We start from the raw sequence: 18,998 nt of genomic DNA, 5'->3' as shown, positions 1-18,998 counted from the left end.
GGATGAATTGGTATACTGGTGTTGCTCAGTCAGACCCCTGGCTGCTGAAAGTGCTGCCCTACTTAAAACTTCCTGGAATAAAATATCTCACAGAAGCCTTAATGCGCCAGCTCCAGTTACCTAGGCAACGTAGTAGGAAGACCCATTGTTTTTCCCTAGATCAGTTGGAGAGTGGGTTTTGGAGGGGGATAGCTATGGGGAGGGGGTGGTATGCGTGGGTGGGAGAATGGGGGAAGTCAAGGGGATTTCGAGAAAAACAGCAGGGTGGGGGATTTTGGCTGTGATAAAGTACTGTTTTTCAAATCCCTAATAATTGTCTGAAAAGAAACATCTGAGGCAATAGTTGTTCTTGTTGTTGTTGTTTCTGTCTGGAAAGTGGTTGTGGCATTAGTGTGCGTATGTGTGAGTGAGTGAGATTGTTTCTCTGTTAATTAATGTACTGTACGTCTGGAATCTGTCAGGGAGCTTTACTGTGTTTGAAAAGAAAACACTGGGAAAGAGCGAGCTTAATTCAGATGGCTTCATCATATAGTGTACCAGAAATGTTAGCACTGAAATTTTAAATGAGGATAACAGACATACCATAAATATTCAGCTTATTAGTCAGAAATGTGGCAATTTTATGGTATTTCTGAATTTGCTCCATACCTATATCACTTTTTGTAGTGCAAAACTGTTTTCATCCAGTTGTGTTCAAAAGTAGCTGCATAAACCAGTATTATATCAGACAACATAATTTGTGGCGTTACATGCAGAGGAAAGAAAGGTTACTGTATTAGAATTGCAGAATGCCCAAGATTGGAACAACTATGTTTAATGAACCACGTTTTCAAAGCTAATGATTGAAACTCATTAGCCCAAGTACTCTTTCACACATAACATAATCATTGTTTATTTGACTTTCTGGTTGAATGTAGCATAAGCACACAGTAAGAAAATAATTTAGTTGATGTAGAATTATTGATGTAATGTCATATGTGTTATAACAGAAATGTCATGGTTTATCAGCAATGTAATACATTTGGTATGAATGTTGTAATTATAAAAGTGTAAGGTATCTTATGGTGTTTTGTTTCTGTGTGTGTGTGTGAACTGTCATTGTGCAGCTCATCATATGACGTTAAGACAGGGCTGAAGATAGCGGTGAAGAAACTGTCAAGGCCGTTCCAGTCTGTGATCCATGCTAAAAGGACTTACAGAGAACTACGGCTCCTCAAACACATGCAACACGAGAATGTAAGTTAACACATGGCATGCATGTTTTTAATGTCTTACTGATTATGAAGGAAGCCCTAACTTTATTTTCTTAAAAAATCTAAAATGTCCCTTACCCTAACCTAACCCTTATCCCAAAAACCTCAATTGTAACCTAAACTTAACTCCCAACCACTAACCATTCTTAACCCTACATGACAGTAGGGCTTAGCGGTGTTAACATTTCTGGTTACGGTGATTGGCTGGGACAATTAACTAAGTTACCAATATAACCAGGGCGTTGGGGGGCTGATGAACTTCAGAATGACTCGCCTGAGTTGCATGAGTTGTCCATATGATCTACCTCCACTCTGGGGCAAGTTGACCTGAGTTAGAGTTACTAATTCCAGCTGTGGCACTGTCTGGGTATTACTGAAGGCAGATAATTTTGATATTTATCTGAAAAGCAGATGGAGTGTGTTTGTTTTCACATGTTGTTGTGAAGGGAGTCAAGTAACGATGTCTCTAAGAACAGTGTGTAACATATTCCTCCAGCTGCCTTTGTAAACATGTATCTCTCCAACAGATCAACGACACCCATACAACTATTCTAGTAATTCTAATTCTACTGTCACATCCCCTCTCAGATGTTGAGTCACGACTGGAAATTACATCAGAGGAAGTAAAGGAGTTCCTTCACATCTTAGCATCCCACACTGCTCACTGATTTCAGTCTCACTATTGTAAAGCACTGCAAACACTTCATTAAGGCTGTCCTCTGTGTTGGTTGACCAAGTGTTGACAGTTCTTTCAACCAATTGATTGGTCGACAATTAAACTATGTTTCCATATAATAATAGTCACATTTAAAAAACATCAAGTATATGTCCTCATGTTTTAAATGCACACTGAAACAAAATAAATCACTCAAGGAGCGATATTATTGTAACAAAGATCAAGATAAGACTCTTCAGAGATTCTGCTGAAGGCTCTCTACATTATGTTTGCTGAAAATAAATGATGTCAAAGTTTTATTGGATGGATATAATGAGATTTTTCCATTCTGCACCTTGCTTCGACTTTTGAGGTTAGTGCTTGATGCCAACTGGGTAGGCATCCTTCGTAAGATATTCCTCAGAATGCATTATTTAACCTTATTGAAACCTGTGCAATCTTCCATTGACATAACGAGTTTGAAAATGATACATGAAATTTAATTTCCTTTTATTTTTCTGTCTGTAGTAGTTAGATAAACTGTATGGCTAGCCACATACAGTATGTAAATGACCTGGTGGACCAAGGAAGACCTCTACAGTTGATGACCCTTAAAAAACTGTCAGGATCAGGAAAACACTAGCATGATGGCAAATGGAAATGTTGAGAATATAGGAACTGATGTACTACCTCATATGTGACATATGGCAGGGCATACAATGTTTCAGGCACTCAAGGCTGCCATTGGAACTGGCTCACATGTCTTCATTGATTTAAATGCTGACAGATGCATAAGAATGATTTCGGAACGTGCTCAGTTCCAATGAAATGCCTTTAATCTCCTGGAAAGGTGTCTAATAATGCAGGATGCACTGTGTTCAGTGTGTTTATGTTCCAGTTGTTCTAGTTTTTTATGTTCTGTTTGAATCCACTGTGTTTATTGATTCCTCCTCTTTCTTGTTTGCTCCTCGTTACCCGTCTATTTAGTTTCCCCAGTTCCCTGTGCTTGATGTCGGTCATGGTTTTATAGGTAAAGTTAAAGTCAAGTCTCGTCAGTGTTGTTTCCTGTTTGTTTTCGTGTCTGTGCATAAAATATACATTGTGCACATCCATCTGCGCCTGTGTTCTGCACACTCCACAAGACTTTACATAGGACCAGGACCAAGAAATGTTTAGGCCCAACAACTGGAAAGTTCTTGAACCCACATAGTCATTGTATAATAATTATTTTTTGTCACTTTCCAGATTCCTCCTTATACACAGTAAAGTTGCCTAAACAGTAAATACTGTGACAGAGATATCTAAATAAATCCAGTCAAAATTATGTTTGGTAAATTATTTCACAACTAAAATGTTTTGTTTGGGGAACTAACTCACCCGTGGTTACTACAGATATGCTTGTTATGCAATGCTGTGCCTGTTGTTTGAAGTGAGAAGATGTTTTCACGTTGATCTTCATTAACCCGTTTCCCTTCAGGATTTGCTAAACGAGTCAGTGGGGTTGACGCTGAACACACTAGGTCAACACTATTGTGTTGTGGTCAACTTTAGACTATGTGAAAACAATTGAAAAAGAAATGTACTTAATTTTGCATAACCGTTTACAGGAAATATACTGCAAGAGTTCCCTATTGCTGCACCAAAAGCAAATACCTGTATACTACAGTTGTGTTAGAGTCTTATATTTGCTTGGGCTTGGCATTATTTTATTTATTTCTAACGCTTGCTCATTCACAGTAATGACCTGGTCACTGGAGAAGGTAGAGGATGAATAAGCCAGTTGGCAGTTGGGAATGAACTTGCAATATGATGTTATGATGATGCTTTAGTACAGATCTTGATATGTTTTATGAATCCTTAAGTGATTAGATGTAGATTTGATGTTAAAAATAATTTTGATCAGTCATGGAAATAAAAGAGCTAAAAACAAATTGGCTCCACATTTAAGATTGGAGGGGGAAAATATTTGGTGCTGGAACAGCCAACTAGCACAAAAACAATACAATATGTTCAACATTACATTATACAAAATATTTTGTAAAAAAATATTTAAATCCTGATATGTAACTGTTTCCACCGTTCCTAATTACTGGTAAGAAGTGCCAGTCCAGATTGATGTGCAAACCTTTATTTTATTATTTCATTTTTTAAACCATATTCTATACTACTGTTCAAGAAAACGGGTATAATCACCATCAATACATGAACAGCACAAACACACACACACACACACACTCGTTTCTTTACTATCAAGATGAGGACTGTCACTTTTTAGTACCAATTTAAAGTAACTGTTTTACCTAACCCCTAACCCTAAACATAACTTAAAATGAATTCTTAACCTAACCCTAACATTAACCTCAATAACTTTTATACCTGAACGTAGCATGACCCTAACTCCTTACCCTGAATCTAAGCCAAATTTTAGCCCTTATTCCATCCCTAAACTTAAAGGGATAGTTTGGCCTGGATTAATATTTTGGTTAAAGTCCACTTATCCTGATTTGTCCTTGAAGGAACATAGTCATTCAAAACAGTCCAATATTCAGCTCTGTCCCAGTCTGTAATTAGCATTATTCGCATTGTCCAAATTCATGAATGGAAACTATGCATTCCACTTTAGAAAAGTTGTATTGCAAGCGGGAACACTAATTAAATACTTCAAACTACATTCGGTAATCTGACGCGCTAGCATTGATTTTTTTAAAACAGTATACTGACAAAACAGCTGGTGGAATTTGGTGACTTCAAACGGGCACTAGCGAACTATTTCCTATAGCCACCACACACAGCTTCTTTGGCATTTGTTATGGGGGTGGGTGGGACCTTCAATCTTAACAAACTACATGAAGATAGGTAGCTTCACCGGCTGGCCCATTTTCGTTGGTGGACTTCATCATTGTGTTTATCATTGTTGCGGTCATGTTTTGTTTTCAAAGAAAGGTACAAGGGATGTGGGAGAGGAGATCTGAAGATTCACTCATTTTCATATCGTAATTCAGAGTTGTGTAAACTATTTCTAATTGCAATAAATTACAATTAAGTTGTAGAAACATTGGAGCAATTATTAGCTAATAACTAGGTGTTTGTCTTGCTAACTTAGACATACATTTTATGTTACATTTTTAGTCTACCTGATTGATTTTTCTTTTAGGCCTGATAATATAAAGTACTTTGAATTGCCTGTGTGTATGCTATACAAAATAAAGGTACTTTTTTGAGAGCTAGCCGTTGGGTCCCTCGGGCCTAGAAAGTCTTTTCCAGTTTTTTTGGGGGGACCTCAAAGACCCGAAGTGTTATGAGGGGGGTGAAATCCGGATGGTTAACCACACCATCTTGGAACAAGTTCAGCTTCAGGGACTGGGTCATTCATGTTCTCCAACATTGGCATCAATAGTTCCCATTCGTTGCAATAAAATGATTCTGTTTCAGTTGGCATTAGATTGCATGATCCACAACTACACCACCAATCTCTGGGTATTCTGGGCAAGGGTTGGGGATTAACTGGTTCACTATTGCCCCCCTCCTCAGCTGCTGTCCGAGCCTCTAGTTTGGTCAATTCATTCTCTGTGTATTCTGGTTCAAACAAGTAAGGCTCTATCCCCCGAGAAAAGTATTCTTCTTGGTCGTATTCAGAATCAGACATGATACATATGTATTTTACATATAGCTAGTGAATGCTAACTTCGGTTTAGTGTGACATATACACTTTGTCTTCCCGAAAGAACCTGCGGATTGATACCATGTCAGGTTCTTTGAGGTAAACAACACCACTAGTCTTAGTTTGGAGAGGTTTTTTTTAAAAGTTATCCACCTGCAATGCAGCTTTTGTAAAGTGGGATGCACCATTTCCATTCATTCATTTGGACTAAGCTAATAACGGTGCTTACAGACTGGGACAGAGCTGAATAATGTATTATTTTGAAAAATAACTATGTGCCTTCAGGATCAACTCAGGGTAAGTGGACTTTTACCCAAATAGGAATCTGTGCTGAACTACCCCTTTAACCCCTCGGTCGGATAGAGCTGTTAGTCTGATAAAGTGAGGACCAGACAAATATCCTTTGCATAATTTTCCTTCTAAAACAGGAACACACAAAATAAAAACTTAACCTAGTTACTGTTGCAGCTGGCAATATATTCTTCTGAATCGGACAAGGCTCTTTTTAAACTAAAACGTTTTTTCTTTACTCTGAATGGAGGGAACTCAATTGTCTGATGTCAGTTCATCTGAGTACATACCACCTGACATGGTGAAATTCAAGTGTCAAACCTCTCTGTGAACTGAGGAACAGTTGAACATGTTGATCCACCTGACATAGCGTTTGACCCTAATATTTAGTTATCCTATGACTAGATTTCGCTGCTGTTGCCTGGCTACAGGCAGGTTATGTTTTTTGGAAAGCTTTGGGCAGCCAATCACTGTTTGTTTTGGCTACAGTCCACCAATCGCAGCCTTGTGTGGGTGGTGTGGAGTTGTTTTGTCATGACACATACTCACCGATCTCAGTCAGTTTCTGTATGGGGGGGTGACACTCAGTCTGGCACCAAGGTCTGCCTCCTCCCTAAGCCAGCTCTCAGCCCATGTAACCACCCAAAATGATAGCTATCTGTCTCTCTCTGTGTTTTATGGTACGATTTCCTGTTCAGAGGTCAGTCATCACATATATACACACACATTTAAAAGGTTTTATTTGAGTCAGAAATAAAATGTACATTCATATAAGTATTCAAACCTTCAAGAATGTTATTGTGCATCAGTAATCACAAATGGCGCTGTCTCTGCACTGCAGGGCAGCAGTGACTCGCTGAGATGGAGCAGTACCTCGCTATCCTCATTATTTTGTCCTATTTAGGCCTGCTGTTTGAAGGCCACACACAGCATGTCTGTGTACATGGCCTGGGCTCCCGAACATCAGCACAGCAAGCCCTCAGCCTGAGACTTCTACAAACATACATCCAACTTTATTTTTCTATCCTGGTGGGGACCAGAACGTTGATTCCATATTTTCTCTGTACCCTAGCCCTAGACTTTATCTTAACCTTAAATTAACCTTACCTTATACAACATTAAGCTCACAACTTTTACACCTATACTTAACCCTAAAACGAATCCCCATTCTGACTCTAACCACTCATTTTTAACCCAAATCTTACTCCAATGCTGTGAGGACCCAGCATCAGCTTTTTTGGACCCAACATCAGGATTTTGCAGTGAGGACCCACAAACCCAGCATCAGCTTCCTAGGTCACAGAGCCATTATGGCCAAGCTGTGAGAGTTTTGACTGCCACCACAAATCCATAATCTTTGTGTGATGAAACGCTTGTTCTTGGTTATCAAAGCAAACTATACCTGCTTTTGAACAGGGTGGTAGCACCGTCTCACTCTTAATACATTTCAATCTTTCTTTGTGGAAACCTTTCCCCTTTGTTTGCACACCAAGGACATTGTCTCATTCACCCTCATGGATTTCAAGATTTGAAAGAAGAGTGCATGTTTTGTTTGTAAATGTTTTTTTTGTGATGCAATATTTTAGGGGCGTTGTAGTGTGCATGTTTTATGTCTGTGGTGGGACTAGTGTCTGTCTCGTTTAGATTGTTGTTTGACCTTTGACCTCTTCTTTCTGTCAGGTAATTGGTCTGTTGGATGTGTTCACACCCGCCACCAGCCTAGAAGAGTTTAACGACGTGTGAGTAATAGCTTTCTATGTTTCTGTTGCGCTCTATGTCTTAATCTTTCTAGCTGTTAAATATGAGCTTAAGATGAATTTTATTTTTAATTTTATATGATTTTCTTTGAAACAAGCTTATTTCTGGATGTTTATATTTAATGTTTTTGGCTGAGTGATTCGTCTAACCAAGGCACTAACAGGGTTATCACATGCACTTGCTCATTATTCGTTACAACCATGGCAACAAGCATTTAACTGTCTCCCTAGCTTCCAATGTGTGTACACAAACGCACAAAACACACACACTACATATCCCTCTATCTGTCCAGTGAAACTTGTCATTGCTGCTACGGTTATAACCTGGATTCCTTTTTTGTTGGTTTTGATATACAGGTATCTGGTGACCCACCTGATGGGGGCAGACCTCAACAACATTGTCAAGTGTCAGAAACTGACGGATGACCACGTTCAGTTTCTCATATATCAGATTCTCAGGGGGCTCAAGGTGATTTTGTGTGGTATTTTGTGTTTCCTTATGTGCAGTGATTTGTACCATAGGCATGCAATTTAAATTGTCTGTTTTTTCTTTCAGTATATCCATTCAGCAGACATCATCCACAGAGTAAGTGGCATCATATATTCATCAGTATTTAAAGATGCAATGAATATGAAAACAGTGTTAGTATTGACACTACCTGGTTTATTCTCTCTCTCAATACCTGGCTTATTCCCTCCCTCCACAGGATCTAAAACCTAGTAACCTGGCTGTGAATGAGGACTGTGAGCTCAAGGTAGTAACTGAAGTATTGCATACTACTGCCTAGTTCACATACTGTAGATCATCAGTGTTAGCCATAGCATTGTCAGTTAACATTCAACCAGCCTGCAACCCACCCGCCCTTTTTTTAAAGAATGTTTTATGCCCCTAAACCCACGTGCACCTGTTGGAGCTTTGGTTTCTTGGCAGCGCAGACAAAGTAATTGAAATTATGTGTTGGATGGTCAGTCTACATTCAAGCAGTCACCTCTATTCCCTACAGATCCTGGATTTTGGTTTGGCGCGACATACGGATGATGAGATGACCGGTTATGTGGCGACCAGGTGGTACCGTGCCCCCGAGATCATGCTCAACTGGATGCACTACAACATGACAGGTATTAACATACTTTATGAAACAGGTTCTAAGACAGTGCCTTGCAAAAGTATTCAGATCCCTGACCAATTCGCCAGTCTTATTACTATATTACCCATGGTACGTTGACAATTCATTGTTATTTAATTTAAAACACTGACATTGGTGATATAGGTTTTATGTTGGTAAATATCTGTTTTAAACTTTAAAAACTAAAATATGTTGCTTGCATAAGTATATTACCACTGTGTTGTGGAAGCTCCCAAATTTAGTTAAGAAATGTCCCTAATGAGGGCACAATTTCCTTACCTTTGGCCTCCATCTGTGAACCACTACATGTGGTTTTTTTAATAGATAATTACCCCAGAGTTGAATGATCATTGGTCAGGCTTTGAACCTGAAGGCAAATCAAGGACACATTTATACAAATACAAAATAATATCAGTGTCTCAATATCCCAGTGAGCACAGATCATCTCACAAACCAAACACTGCTAAGAAAAGACTATCCCTCAAAACTTAAATAACAAAAAGGAGAATTGTTTGAAGTGAACAATCACTTTGAAGGAACTACAGTGTTTAGGGGCTAGGAGGGGAGTAATGGTGCACCAGTCAACCATATCAAGAGCTGTACATAAAACAAACTTGTATAAGGGGTGGCAAGAAAGAAACCGCTCCATCTGAAAGTATGTCTGGTGTTTGCCAGAATATATTAGTGACCCAATTTGCAATGTGTAATAAGGTTATATGATCAGATGACGCTAAGATAGATCTTTGTTGCCAAAAGTCCAAGTGCAATGTCTGGTGCAAATGTAACACTATACAAGCCTCAAGATAAATCATCCCTGAAGTGATGTATGGTGGTAGCAGCATCATGCTGTGGGGATGCTTGTCCACACTTGGGACTAGTCTTGTTAAAATTCATGGATAAATGGATGAAGAAAAATACATTGAAAGAATACATTGACTTCAAGAGTACATTACTAAGTCTGCTAAAAAACTTTAACTTGTGAGGAAATACTCTTTAGCAGGACAATAATCCCAAGCACAATGCCAGAGCAACATTGCAAAATAACTCTGTGCATAGCTGGTGCATACTTACGCTAAACAACTTGGAGGTTGAATACTTATGCAAGCAACATGTATCAGTTTTATTTTCTTAGATATATTTCCCAACATTATTGATATCAACTTGCAATAATAGATTTTGAGATTGTGTTTAAGAGTAAATAACACACCAACATTCTTTTTTTATTTAACATTTGTAATTCAGTAACATTAGAGAATAGGTAAGGGACTCTGAATACTTTTGCAAGGCACTCTATTTGCAAGCTGATTTGCTTAAATAGGGTTCCAAGCTGTTGAACATTCCTTAATCTTTAAACTGAAATACCCTAATCACTCACTGAGGTAGAGCATGACTTCAAGGTATCAATAAGCCACCAACAAGAACAAAACAAAAAATATGGCAAACAATGTATCTTCCCTCAAAACTATAACCATTATTAACCTCCATGAAGGTTATCATATAATTCAAAGACATTGAACAGTCCCTCACACTAGAGCTCCAAATTAGGGTCAATATTGCGATAAAGACAAGTAATATTCAAATCGCCAGCTTCCTTCCTTTTTATTAGAATGTTAATACAACAGAAACATGCTGGACTTAATTTATTCACTTCACCTACAGAGGGGGCTCTCTAACTCGGATGGCATGCACATGATGACTTAATTATGAACATCATTTTGGTGCCCAAGAAGGGCGCATCTTCAGTGGTATGGAATAGGTGAGGGAATAGGCTCTGTGCACAAGCGTATGGACGAACTTCCGCTTTAGCCAGATGTTGGCATATCATTTTCCGGTTTACTTAAGGCGATCACCCGCGTCGTGTGATGGTAGTTCTATCGATCGACACTCTTAAATAAGGAAGTACAGAGACGAAATTCTCTAAGCACAAGTTAACCATTTTAATATTATTTGCAAATAAGAGAGACGTCAAACGCTTACCAACATAATCGTCCGAGGAGTTTCTGACTCCATACATGCATAATCCGTATTTATTACACTGAAAAGGGGTGTGGTAAGTTGTTGCCCATCTGTCTTGTGTCACAAAGGCTTTACCCAAAGGGCGGGCTGTCCCCCACCTTATCCTTCCTGCCATAGGTGACTTCTTCAATTCTAAGAGTTCTTACAGCATCTGGACAGACAATAGATGCCCCCTAGGCAAATACCAGATCCCCCACATTCCTTTTCTAATTTGAATAAGGGGCTCTCAGTTGGGCCCCATGAGGACTCCCACCCGTAGGAGGGACCATAAGGGGCCGGTGCGGAGAGGATCGGGCGGCAGTCGAAGGCGGGGGCCTAGACAACCCGATCCCTAGACACGGAAACTAGCTCTAGGGACGTGGAACGTCACCTCGCTGGCGGGGAAGGAGCCTGAGATCGTGCGTGAGGTTGAGAGGTTCCGACTAGAGGTAGTCGGGATCACCTCTACGCACGGCTTGGGCTCTGGAACCACACTCCTTGAGAGAGGATGGACTCTTCACCACTCTGGAGTTGCCCATGGTGAGAGGCGGCGGGCTGGTGTGGGTTTGCTTATAACTCCCCAGCTCTGCCGCCATGTGTTGGAGTTTACCCCGGTGAACGAGACGGTCGTTTCCCTGCGCCTACGGGTCGGAGATAGGTCTCTCACTGTTGTTTGTGCCTACGGGCCGAACGGCAGTGCAGAGTACCTGACCTTCTTGGAGTCTCTGGGAGGGGTGCTGGAAAGTGCTCCGACTGGGACTCTATCATTCTACTGGGGGACTTCAACGCTCACGTGGGCAACAACAGTGACACCTGGAGGGGCGTGATTGGGAGGAACGGCCCCCCTGATCTGAACCCGAGTGGTGTTCAGTTATTGGACTTCTGTGCTGAATGAAGCTTAAAATTCCATAGCCTCAAAAAAGCACCAAAACAGGTCTCCTCTTTTATTTTACAATGAAACTGAAAAATAACAACTGGCATAGGAAGTAAACATCTGGTCCTATATGGTATTAATTGCACTTAAACCTGCGTTACGTGGAAGTATATAAAAAAATCGACATTCTCCTGATTAAAATGATGCCCCACTTGTACCTTGAAACTTAAATGAGTCACGTACATTATATTTTTTTTTTTTCCGTACAACAGCATCACTCATCTTGTTGTGAGTTTAGGTGTTTACTAATGCGGATGAGTATTAGTAAGTAAACCGGAAACTGCAATACCGACTTCTCGACAAAAGCGGAATTTCCTCACTACGCTGGTGCACAGAGTCTATTGTCCTACATACACAAATGCATGGATAAAAAGAGTTATAACTTCAAGGTTATTGTCTTCAAACCAAGGGCAAAACAGTCAGTCAGAACTTCAGGGGGACTAGGTAGGCGGGGGTCTGGTGGTTCTCAATTATAATAAAAAATACACTTTTAATGCACTTTCAAATATATTTTTGCTAATTTAACCACAGATAATACAGTGAGATAAACGCCTTTGACACTCCCTGCCAATATCAGTTGATCTATTCATGCCATGATGGTCTTGTGTAGAACAGCACATACTCTAAAATTATTGGACCTTTTGTGAATTACCACAAAAAAAAGGCTATAGAAAATTGCATTGCTGTTAAGGTGCTTGAACCTGCACCAAATATACCAAAATCTAATGTTTAATTGAGAACTTTCATTAAAAAGAAAACAAATGCTGAAATGATTTTCTCAAATACATGCGTTACCAGTATTAGAACACCCATACATTATTTAGAACTAGTGATGCAACAGTATATTGAGCAGATATCTGTATTGGCTGGTTATATGCCATATTAGATGACCCTTCACTGAAACTACGGGGCCTAGCCCAAACTCTGAAACACAGCCCCAGACCACTATCCCTCCTCCACCAAACGTTACAGTAGGAACTATGCATTCCGGTAGGTAGCGTTCTCCTACCGTTCGTCCATCACACTGCCAGATAGTAAAGCATCACTCCAGAGAACAAGTTTCCACTGCTCCTGAGTCCAGGTAATTTCAAGAACTGACTTATGGCAAAGGTGGCATCCTATTTGCAGTGCCACGTTTAAAGTCACTGAGCTCATCAGTACAACCGATTGTATAGCCAATGTTTGTCCATGGAGATTGCTTGGCTATGTGCTGGATTTTATTCACCTGTGAGCAATGGGTGTGACTGAAATACCTATATAGTATATATTTATCAAAGTCCCTTAGTCAGATTGTTCTGAAAAAGAAAGGACAGAAAGAGAGAGAGCGAAGTGAGTCAGAGGAGCGAAAGAAAATGACAGAAAAGTAAGATGAGTGTTGCTCAGGGAGGCAACGAAACAACAGAGATCAAAAAGGAAACATTAGTGGTTACGTGATAGACTGTAACTGTAATTTTGATCCATGTCACAAAAAGCATTACAAAAGTATAATCCAAAATAAATATAAACATATTGGCATTAAATGGAGACAAGAGTTTAGAAGACTGTGCAATAAATAATCAATGAGTGTCTGGTATTACCTATAGAGGCAATGCTTCTAAAATGCCTTTGCACTAGATTTGAGATTTAATCAATTAAAAAAATTATGTATGCGCTGCCAATAAATACAATGGGCACATTTACATAGGCTGAAACACCAGACTCTTCTAGCGAAAAGCGTTCAGATTCCCATTGCAGTAGCCTACAAAACTTTTTGTAGCTAGTTTGCAGTCTGTCCATGCAATCATTTGTTTTTATGTTTTCAAAATGATTTTGCTTTTAGTGTTGATTAAGTACCGTGTCTAAAAAGCCAATACCTGTGATTAGCCCTGTTTGAGATTTGACAAGCGTTCCTCTACTGTAGAGTCTAAACAGGGGCATATCCTAAAAAAAACTTACAAGTTCAGTACAATGAAATGCAGTTAGCATATAACCAGAACTGCAAATAGAAGAGAAAATGTGTAAGTATTTAGTATATTGTATGCACAAGTAGAATTATAGATGTGCAATGAAGGCAAAAGCAAGCGCAAATAGAAGATCCGAACCCCAATTTGCTGTGCGTGTCTGGTACTCTAAAAAGTTGGCTGGGGTTGGCAGGTCTGCTGTACCACCAGTACAACATTTCCTGTTCTGTACACATGGTCTTCATTAATTAATGTTGTACCAGTCCAATATGACTGTCTGTTGAAATAAATCCATGTGTTGTAAGAACTTATTGTTTTAAAATTTTATGAATCTATTTTGATGGGTTTTCTCATAACTTTTTGTATAAGAATATTGAAAGAATATTGAAATTAATATTGATATCACAATATTCATGATCAATATCGCAATATCACATTTTGTCAATATCGTGCAATCCTAGTTCACTATGATGCATCATGTAACCTAGCTGTAAATGCCATTTTGGTTGTTTTGCAAAATGAATCAGTCATGCATTCCACCTGACAACCTTGCCATCACAGTGGTGGTTTGACTGCAACCGTTGTCTGAGATGGTCTATGGACAATGTATGAAACGTTGTTTTGCTGATGATTACACCTAAAACATATGGCATCGATCGGCAGGCTCATCCTGGATAAGATGCCAGAATGATTAAAAAGGTTCTATTGTAAAGTGCATGTTGCCAAAACAGATTGGATGTGTTTTAAAACTCAGAAAAAGAATATCTGCTGAACCAGTCTGTACTTTCTGCAAAAATATCTCATCTGTATATATTTGAAATGCAGCGTTGGTCAGATTTTCCATTGGAATTGGTTTTAGATGTGTCTATAATTTAAGAAATACAGTGGGGAGAAATATTTGATACACTGCTGATTTTGCAGGTTTTCCCACTTACAAAGCATGTAGAAGTCTGTATTTTTATCATAGGTACTCTTCAACTGTGAGTGACGGAATCTAAAACATCTTGAACTTCTTCCATTTTCTAATAATTGCGCCAACAGTTGTTGCCTTCTCACCAAGCTGCTTGCCTTTTGTCCTGTAGCCCATCCCAGCCTTGTGCAGGTCTACAATTTTATCCCTGATGTCCTTACACAGCTCTCTGGTCTTCGCCATTGTGGAGAGTTTGGAGTCTGATTGAGTGTGTGGACAGGTGTCTTTTATACAGGTAACGAGTTCAAACAGGTGTATTTAATACAAGTAATGAGTGGAGAACAGGAGGGCTTCTTAAAGAAATACTAACAGGTCTGTGAAAGCCGGAATTCTTACTGGTTGGTAGGTGATCAAATACTTATGTCATGCAATAAAATGCTAATTATTTAAAAATCATACAATGTGATTTTCTGGATTCTGTCTCTCACAGTTGAAGTGTACCTATAATAAAAATTACAGACCTCTACATGCTTTTTAAGTAGAAAAACCTGCAAATTCGGCAGTGTATCAAATACTTGTTCTCAGCACTGTAACTGTGCTTTATTTGGATAATTACAAATGCACTGATGTGGTCAAATTGCATGATAGAATATAACGTGTTAAGAAGTGTTGCCTGAATTGATAATGGAAAAACTGTCATATCTAATAAAGTTTATTCTCACAATTTAATGAACATATTTTTTTAACATGTATTTTCCACATTAACTAAGCTGCATTTGACAAGCAGTCCCCTCATTCCACCACCCAGCATTCTGCATATGCATGGTCATGGCCGTCTGTAAATATCCAAACATTCAAATGTTTGATCTTAATAAATCTCAAACTTTCCGTGAAAATTGTTGTACACATGATTTACACACAGATTTTTGCTTATGCCTGATTGATCAAAAACCAATGGTTTTTCTTGAGACAATTCTTTATTTTGGTTACAAATGGCTACAAGAAATGTCTGTGGATGTGACAGTGTGGTTGTTGATTTTGTTGTTGTTATAGTTGACATTTGGTCAGTGGGCTGCATCATGGCGGAGCTGCTTACCGGACGGACATTATTCCCTGGAACTGACCGTATCCTTTTACTGTCGTTATGGTCATGGCTTGGTTATGCCAAATTTCATGCAGATCTTCTATTCTCTATACCAGCGTTGGTTGACTAGATATCTAATACTTGATCACATTGTGTCTTAGTTTATTTCTAAAAATACCTGGCAGATTTTTTTGGGTTTCATTCCTGTTGATTCTAGTATAAAAAAATAACAATACAATTTGAATTAAACCAAAACAACAATAATAGAAGTTATCTTTCATCCCAAAGCTTTTCGAGACGAAAAATCATCAATTGGGGTCTAGTTTGTGCCATCTGTTGCTCGACACTGCGCTATACCCTGTCCTACTTACATCCCAAACTCTAGGACTAACTTTCTGGAAACACTGAACAACATTTTACAGCTCTCCCTTTTAGAGTACCTCTTCTCTCCCCCTTTTTTCCATTCGTCCATCCCTCGGTTTTTCCTTTATTTTGGTGTGCTGTAGACATTGATCAGTTGAAGCTTATAATGCACCTCATGGGAACCCCGGAACCCGAGCTCTTGATGAAAATCTCCTCAGAGTCTGTGAGTGTTCTGCCATGTTCTGTTCTGCTTCAGCCCGCCCTCTGCAAACCTACCTGGGTTGTGCCTCAATCTTTCTATGACAACCTTCTAATTTAGCTACTACAACACTCTCTTCCTGCCGTACCCATGTACACTACCATTCAAAAGTTTGGGTCACTTAGAAATGTCCTTATTTTCCATGAAAACATACATGAAATGAGTTTAAATAGCAAATAAAGTCACTGAGTTTAGAAATAATGATTTTGAATTTAAATAATAATTGTGTCCTTCAAACTTTGCTTTCGTCAATGAATCCTCCATTTGCAGCAATTACAGCCTTGCTGACCTTTGGTAAGGTAATCTGAAGAGATATCACCCCATTCTTCCGGAAGCACCTCCCACAAGTAGGATTGGCTCAATGGGCACTTCTTCAGTACCATACGGTCAAGCTGCTCACACCTACAGCTCAATAGGTTAAGGTCCTGTGACTGTGCTGGCCTCTCCATTAATACACAGAATACTGGCTGACTGCTTCTTCCCTAAATAGTACTTGCATCAAGCACTTCTCCAGCATCTTTTCATTTGGTCTGTGTCTCACAAAGGTTCTTATTTGTGATCTAAACACCTCAAACTTAGATTTGTTTGTCATAACACTATTTCCAATCTTGCTATGTCTAGTGTTTGTTCTTTTGCCCATCTTAATCTTTTCTTTTTATCTGAGATTTGGCATTTTCATTGCAACTCTACCTAGAAGGCCAGTACTTCGGAGTCGCCTCTTCACTGTTGACATTGAGACAGCTGCCAGTTGAGGACCTGTGAGGCATCTGTTTCTTGAACTAGACATTAATATATTTGTCCTCTTGCTCAGTTGTGCACCGGGGCCTCCCACTCATCTTTATATTTTGGTTAGAGCCAGTTTGTGCTGTTCTGTGAAGGTAGTAGTACACAGCGTTGTACAAGATCTTACGATCTTACAGTTTTCTGCTGTGCTAACATAATTGATCTGTTAGCCTTTAAAATTATTAACTTGGATTAGCATACCATACCATACCATCTTCTTCCGCTTATCCGGGGCCGGGTCGCGGGGGCAGCAGTCTAAGCAGGGATGCCCAGACTTCCCTCTCCCCAGACACTTCCTCCAGCTCTTCCGGGGGGACACCGAGGCGTTCCCAGGCCAGCCGGGAGACATAGTCCCTCCAGCGTGTCCTAGGTCTTCCCCGGGGTCTCCTCCCGGTGGGACGGGACCGGAACACCTTCCCAGGAAGGCGTTCCGGAGGCATCCGAAAAAGATGCCCAAGCCACCTCAGCTGACCCCTCTCGATGTGGAGGAGCAGAGGCTCTACTCTGAGCTCCTCCCGGGTGACCGAGCTTCTCACCCTATCTCTAAGGGATCGCCCGGCCACCCTGCGGAGAAAGCTCATTTCGGCCGCCTGTATCCGGGATCTTGTCCTTTCGGTCATGACCCAAAGCTCATGACCATAGGTGAGAGTAGGAACGTAGGATTAGCAGACAACATTAAAACAATGAACTGATCGTTGCTGATAATGGGCCTCTGTATGCCAATGTTGATATTTCATAAAAAATCTGAAATTTCACGCTACAATTGTCATTTACAATATTAACAGTGTCTACACTTTATTTCTAATTTGATGTTTTAATGGACAAGAATTGCTTTTCTTTCAAAAACACTGACACTTCTAAGTGACCCCTAAATTTGGAGTGGTAGTGTATGGCCACTCACTGTCACTATAACTCAATACCACAGCTTCATGTTTAACTTCCAACTACCCAGATGCACTGTCTTCACACAAAATACTTTCAATCTCAAAGCAACCAAACCTTTCCATGAAATGCAAAGGGAAATATTTAGTTGTCATCCAAGAGGACTGCCTTGTAATGTGTCCCTCTTTGTCGATCTGTTTATATGACATTTCGCTGCAAGTTGTCTTCAGAAACATGTTGCGTCTCTATTCAAAATTCCCCCTCCCCAGGATGGCCTTTTCTCCCTACCCACAACAAAAACTATTAAAATAGATTTTTGAGGGACACTTTGACCTCTCTGTGACCTTCTAACCTGTGTGACCCCACAACCTATCACCCTTGACACTGAGCTGCTGTAGATATAAACCAGCTGCAGCAGATCATGAGGCTGACAGGGACACCCCCGGCCACTCTCATTAGCAGGATGCCCAGCCACGAGGTGAGACACTTCCATTCCAGGTTCCCCTTGCCACTGCAAGCCGTTCCACAAGCCCCACTCAGAAACTGGGTGTCACCCGGAAACTGGGTGGAGCCAGAGAGCGACACCTGATGGCTACTAATGAGAGACCTTTTCTGACCTTTTCTGTGTTTGATCGGAGAAGACAGGGTATTGTTTAAAACAAAACAAAATTTCTAGTAGTTATTTTTACATTATATCACTAGCCTTCCACATAACGTTTGCCCCTATAGCGTGCCTCACTGGACCCATCATGCTTTTCTCTGCACCTGTCTTTTGGTCTGACAACGTATTTCTGAAATAATCTCACACATTCCTTAAGTGATTTGCATGGCCTAATTCCTAATTACTGTCGTTGGCCTTTTCCTTCTGTTGTGATATGATGTGTTGTGTTTGGTTGTTGTGAGCAGTTTTACTCCTCCAACTTCAAGTTTGAGACTGACAGGATTCCTCAGATGTACTCTATTCCAATCCTAACTGGATGTTCGAGACAATTTATCAAGTCTCAGTGTATGAATGCCATTCTCTGATCAAGTCCCCTGAGATTATAGTATTATTGTTACTGTTATGTAGAAGGACAAACTGATACTTAACAAGTATCATACAGA

At 39.9% G+C, this 18,998-nt stretch overlaps 1 protein-coding gene across 4 annotated transcripts in view; it reads left to right on the top strand.

The window, feature by feature from the left end:
* mapk14b (mitogen-activated protein kinase 14b) overlaps nt 1-18,998 on the top strand; it is a 50,323-nt gene that overhangs the window by 24,735 nt on the left and 6,590 nt on the right. For 2 of the 4 annotated variants that reach the window (XM_010866355.5, XM_029113997.2), the window contains exons 2-9: nt 1,107-1,236; nt 7,541-7,599; nt 7,975-8,086; nt 8,174-8,203; nt 8,325-8,372; nt 8,622-8,736; nt 15,577-15,648; nt 18,293-18,372. In XM_010866355.5, the coding sequence (XP_010864657.1) occupies nt 1,107-1,236; nt 7,541-7,599; nt 7,975-8,086; nt 8,174-8,203; nt 8,325-8,372; nt 8,622-8,736; nt 15,577-15,648; nt 18,293-18,372 (646 nt within the window). Of the gene's footprint in view, nt 1-1,106; nt 1,237-7,540; nt 7,600-7,974; nt 8,087-8,173; nt 8,204-8,324; nt 8,373-8,621; nt 8,737-15,576; nt 15,649-16,113; nt 16,194-16,499; nt 16,753-18,292; nt 18,373-18,998 lie in introns of those variants that run through there. The other 2 variants (XM_034287288.1, XM_010866357.5) reach the window with 2 other exon arrangements.

The sequence above is a fragment of the Esox lucius genome, chromosome 17 (assembly GCF_011004845.1).
Source record: "Esox lucius isolate fEsoLuc1 chromosome 17, fEsoLuc1.pri, whole genome shotgun sequence".
NCBI classification, from domain to species: domain Eukaryota; kingdom Metazoa; phylum Chordata; class Actinopteri; order Esociformes; family Esocidae; genus Esox; species Esox lucius.
This window is presented reverse-complemented; position numbering and strand designations above follow the sequence as displayed.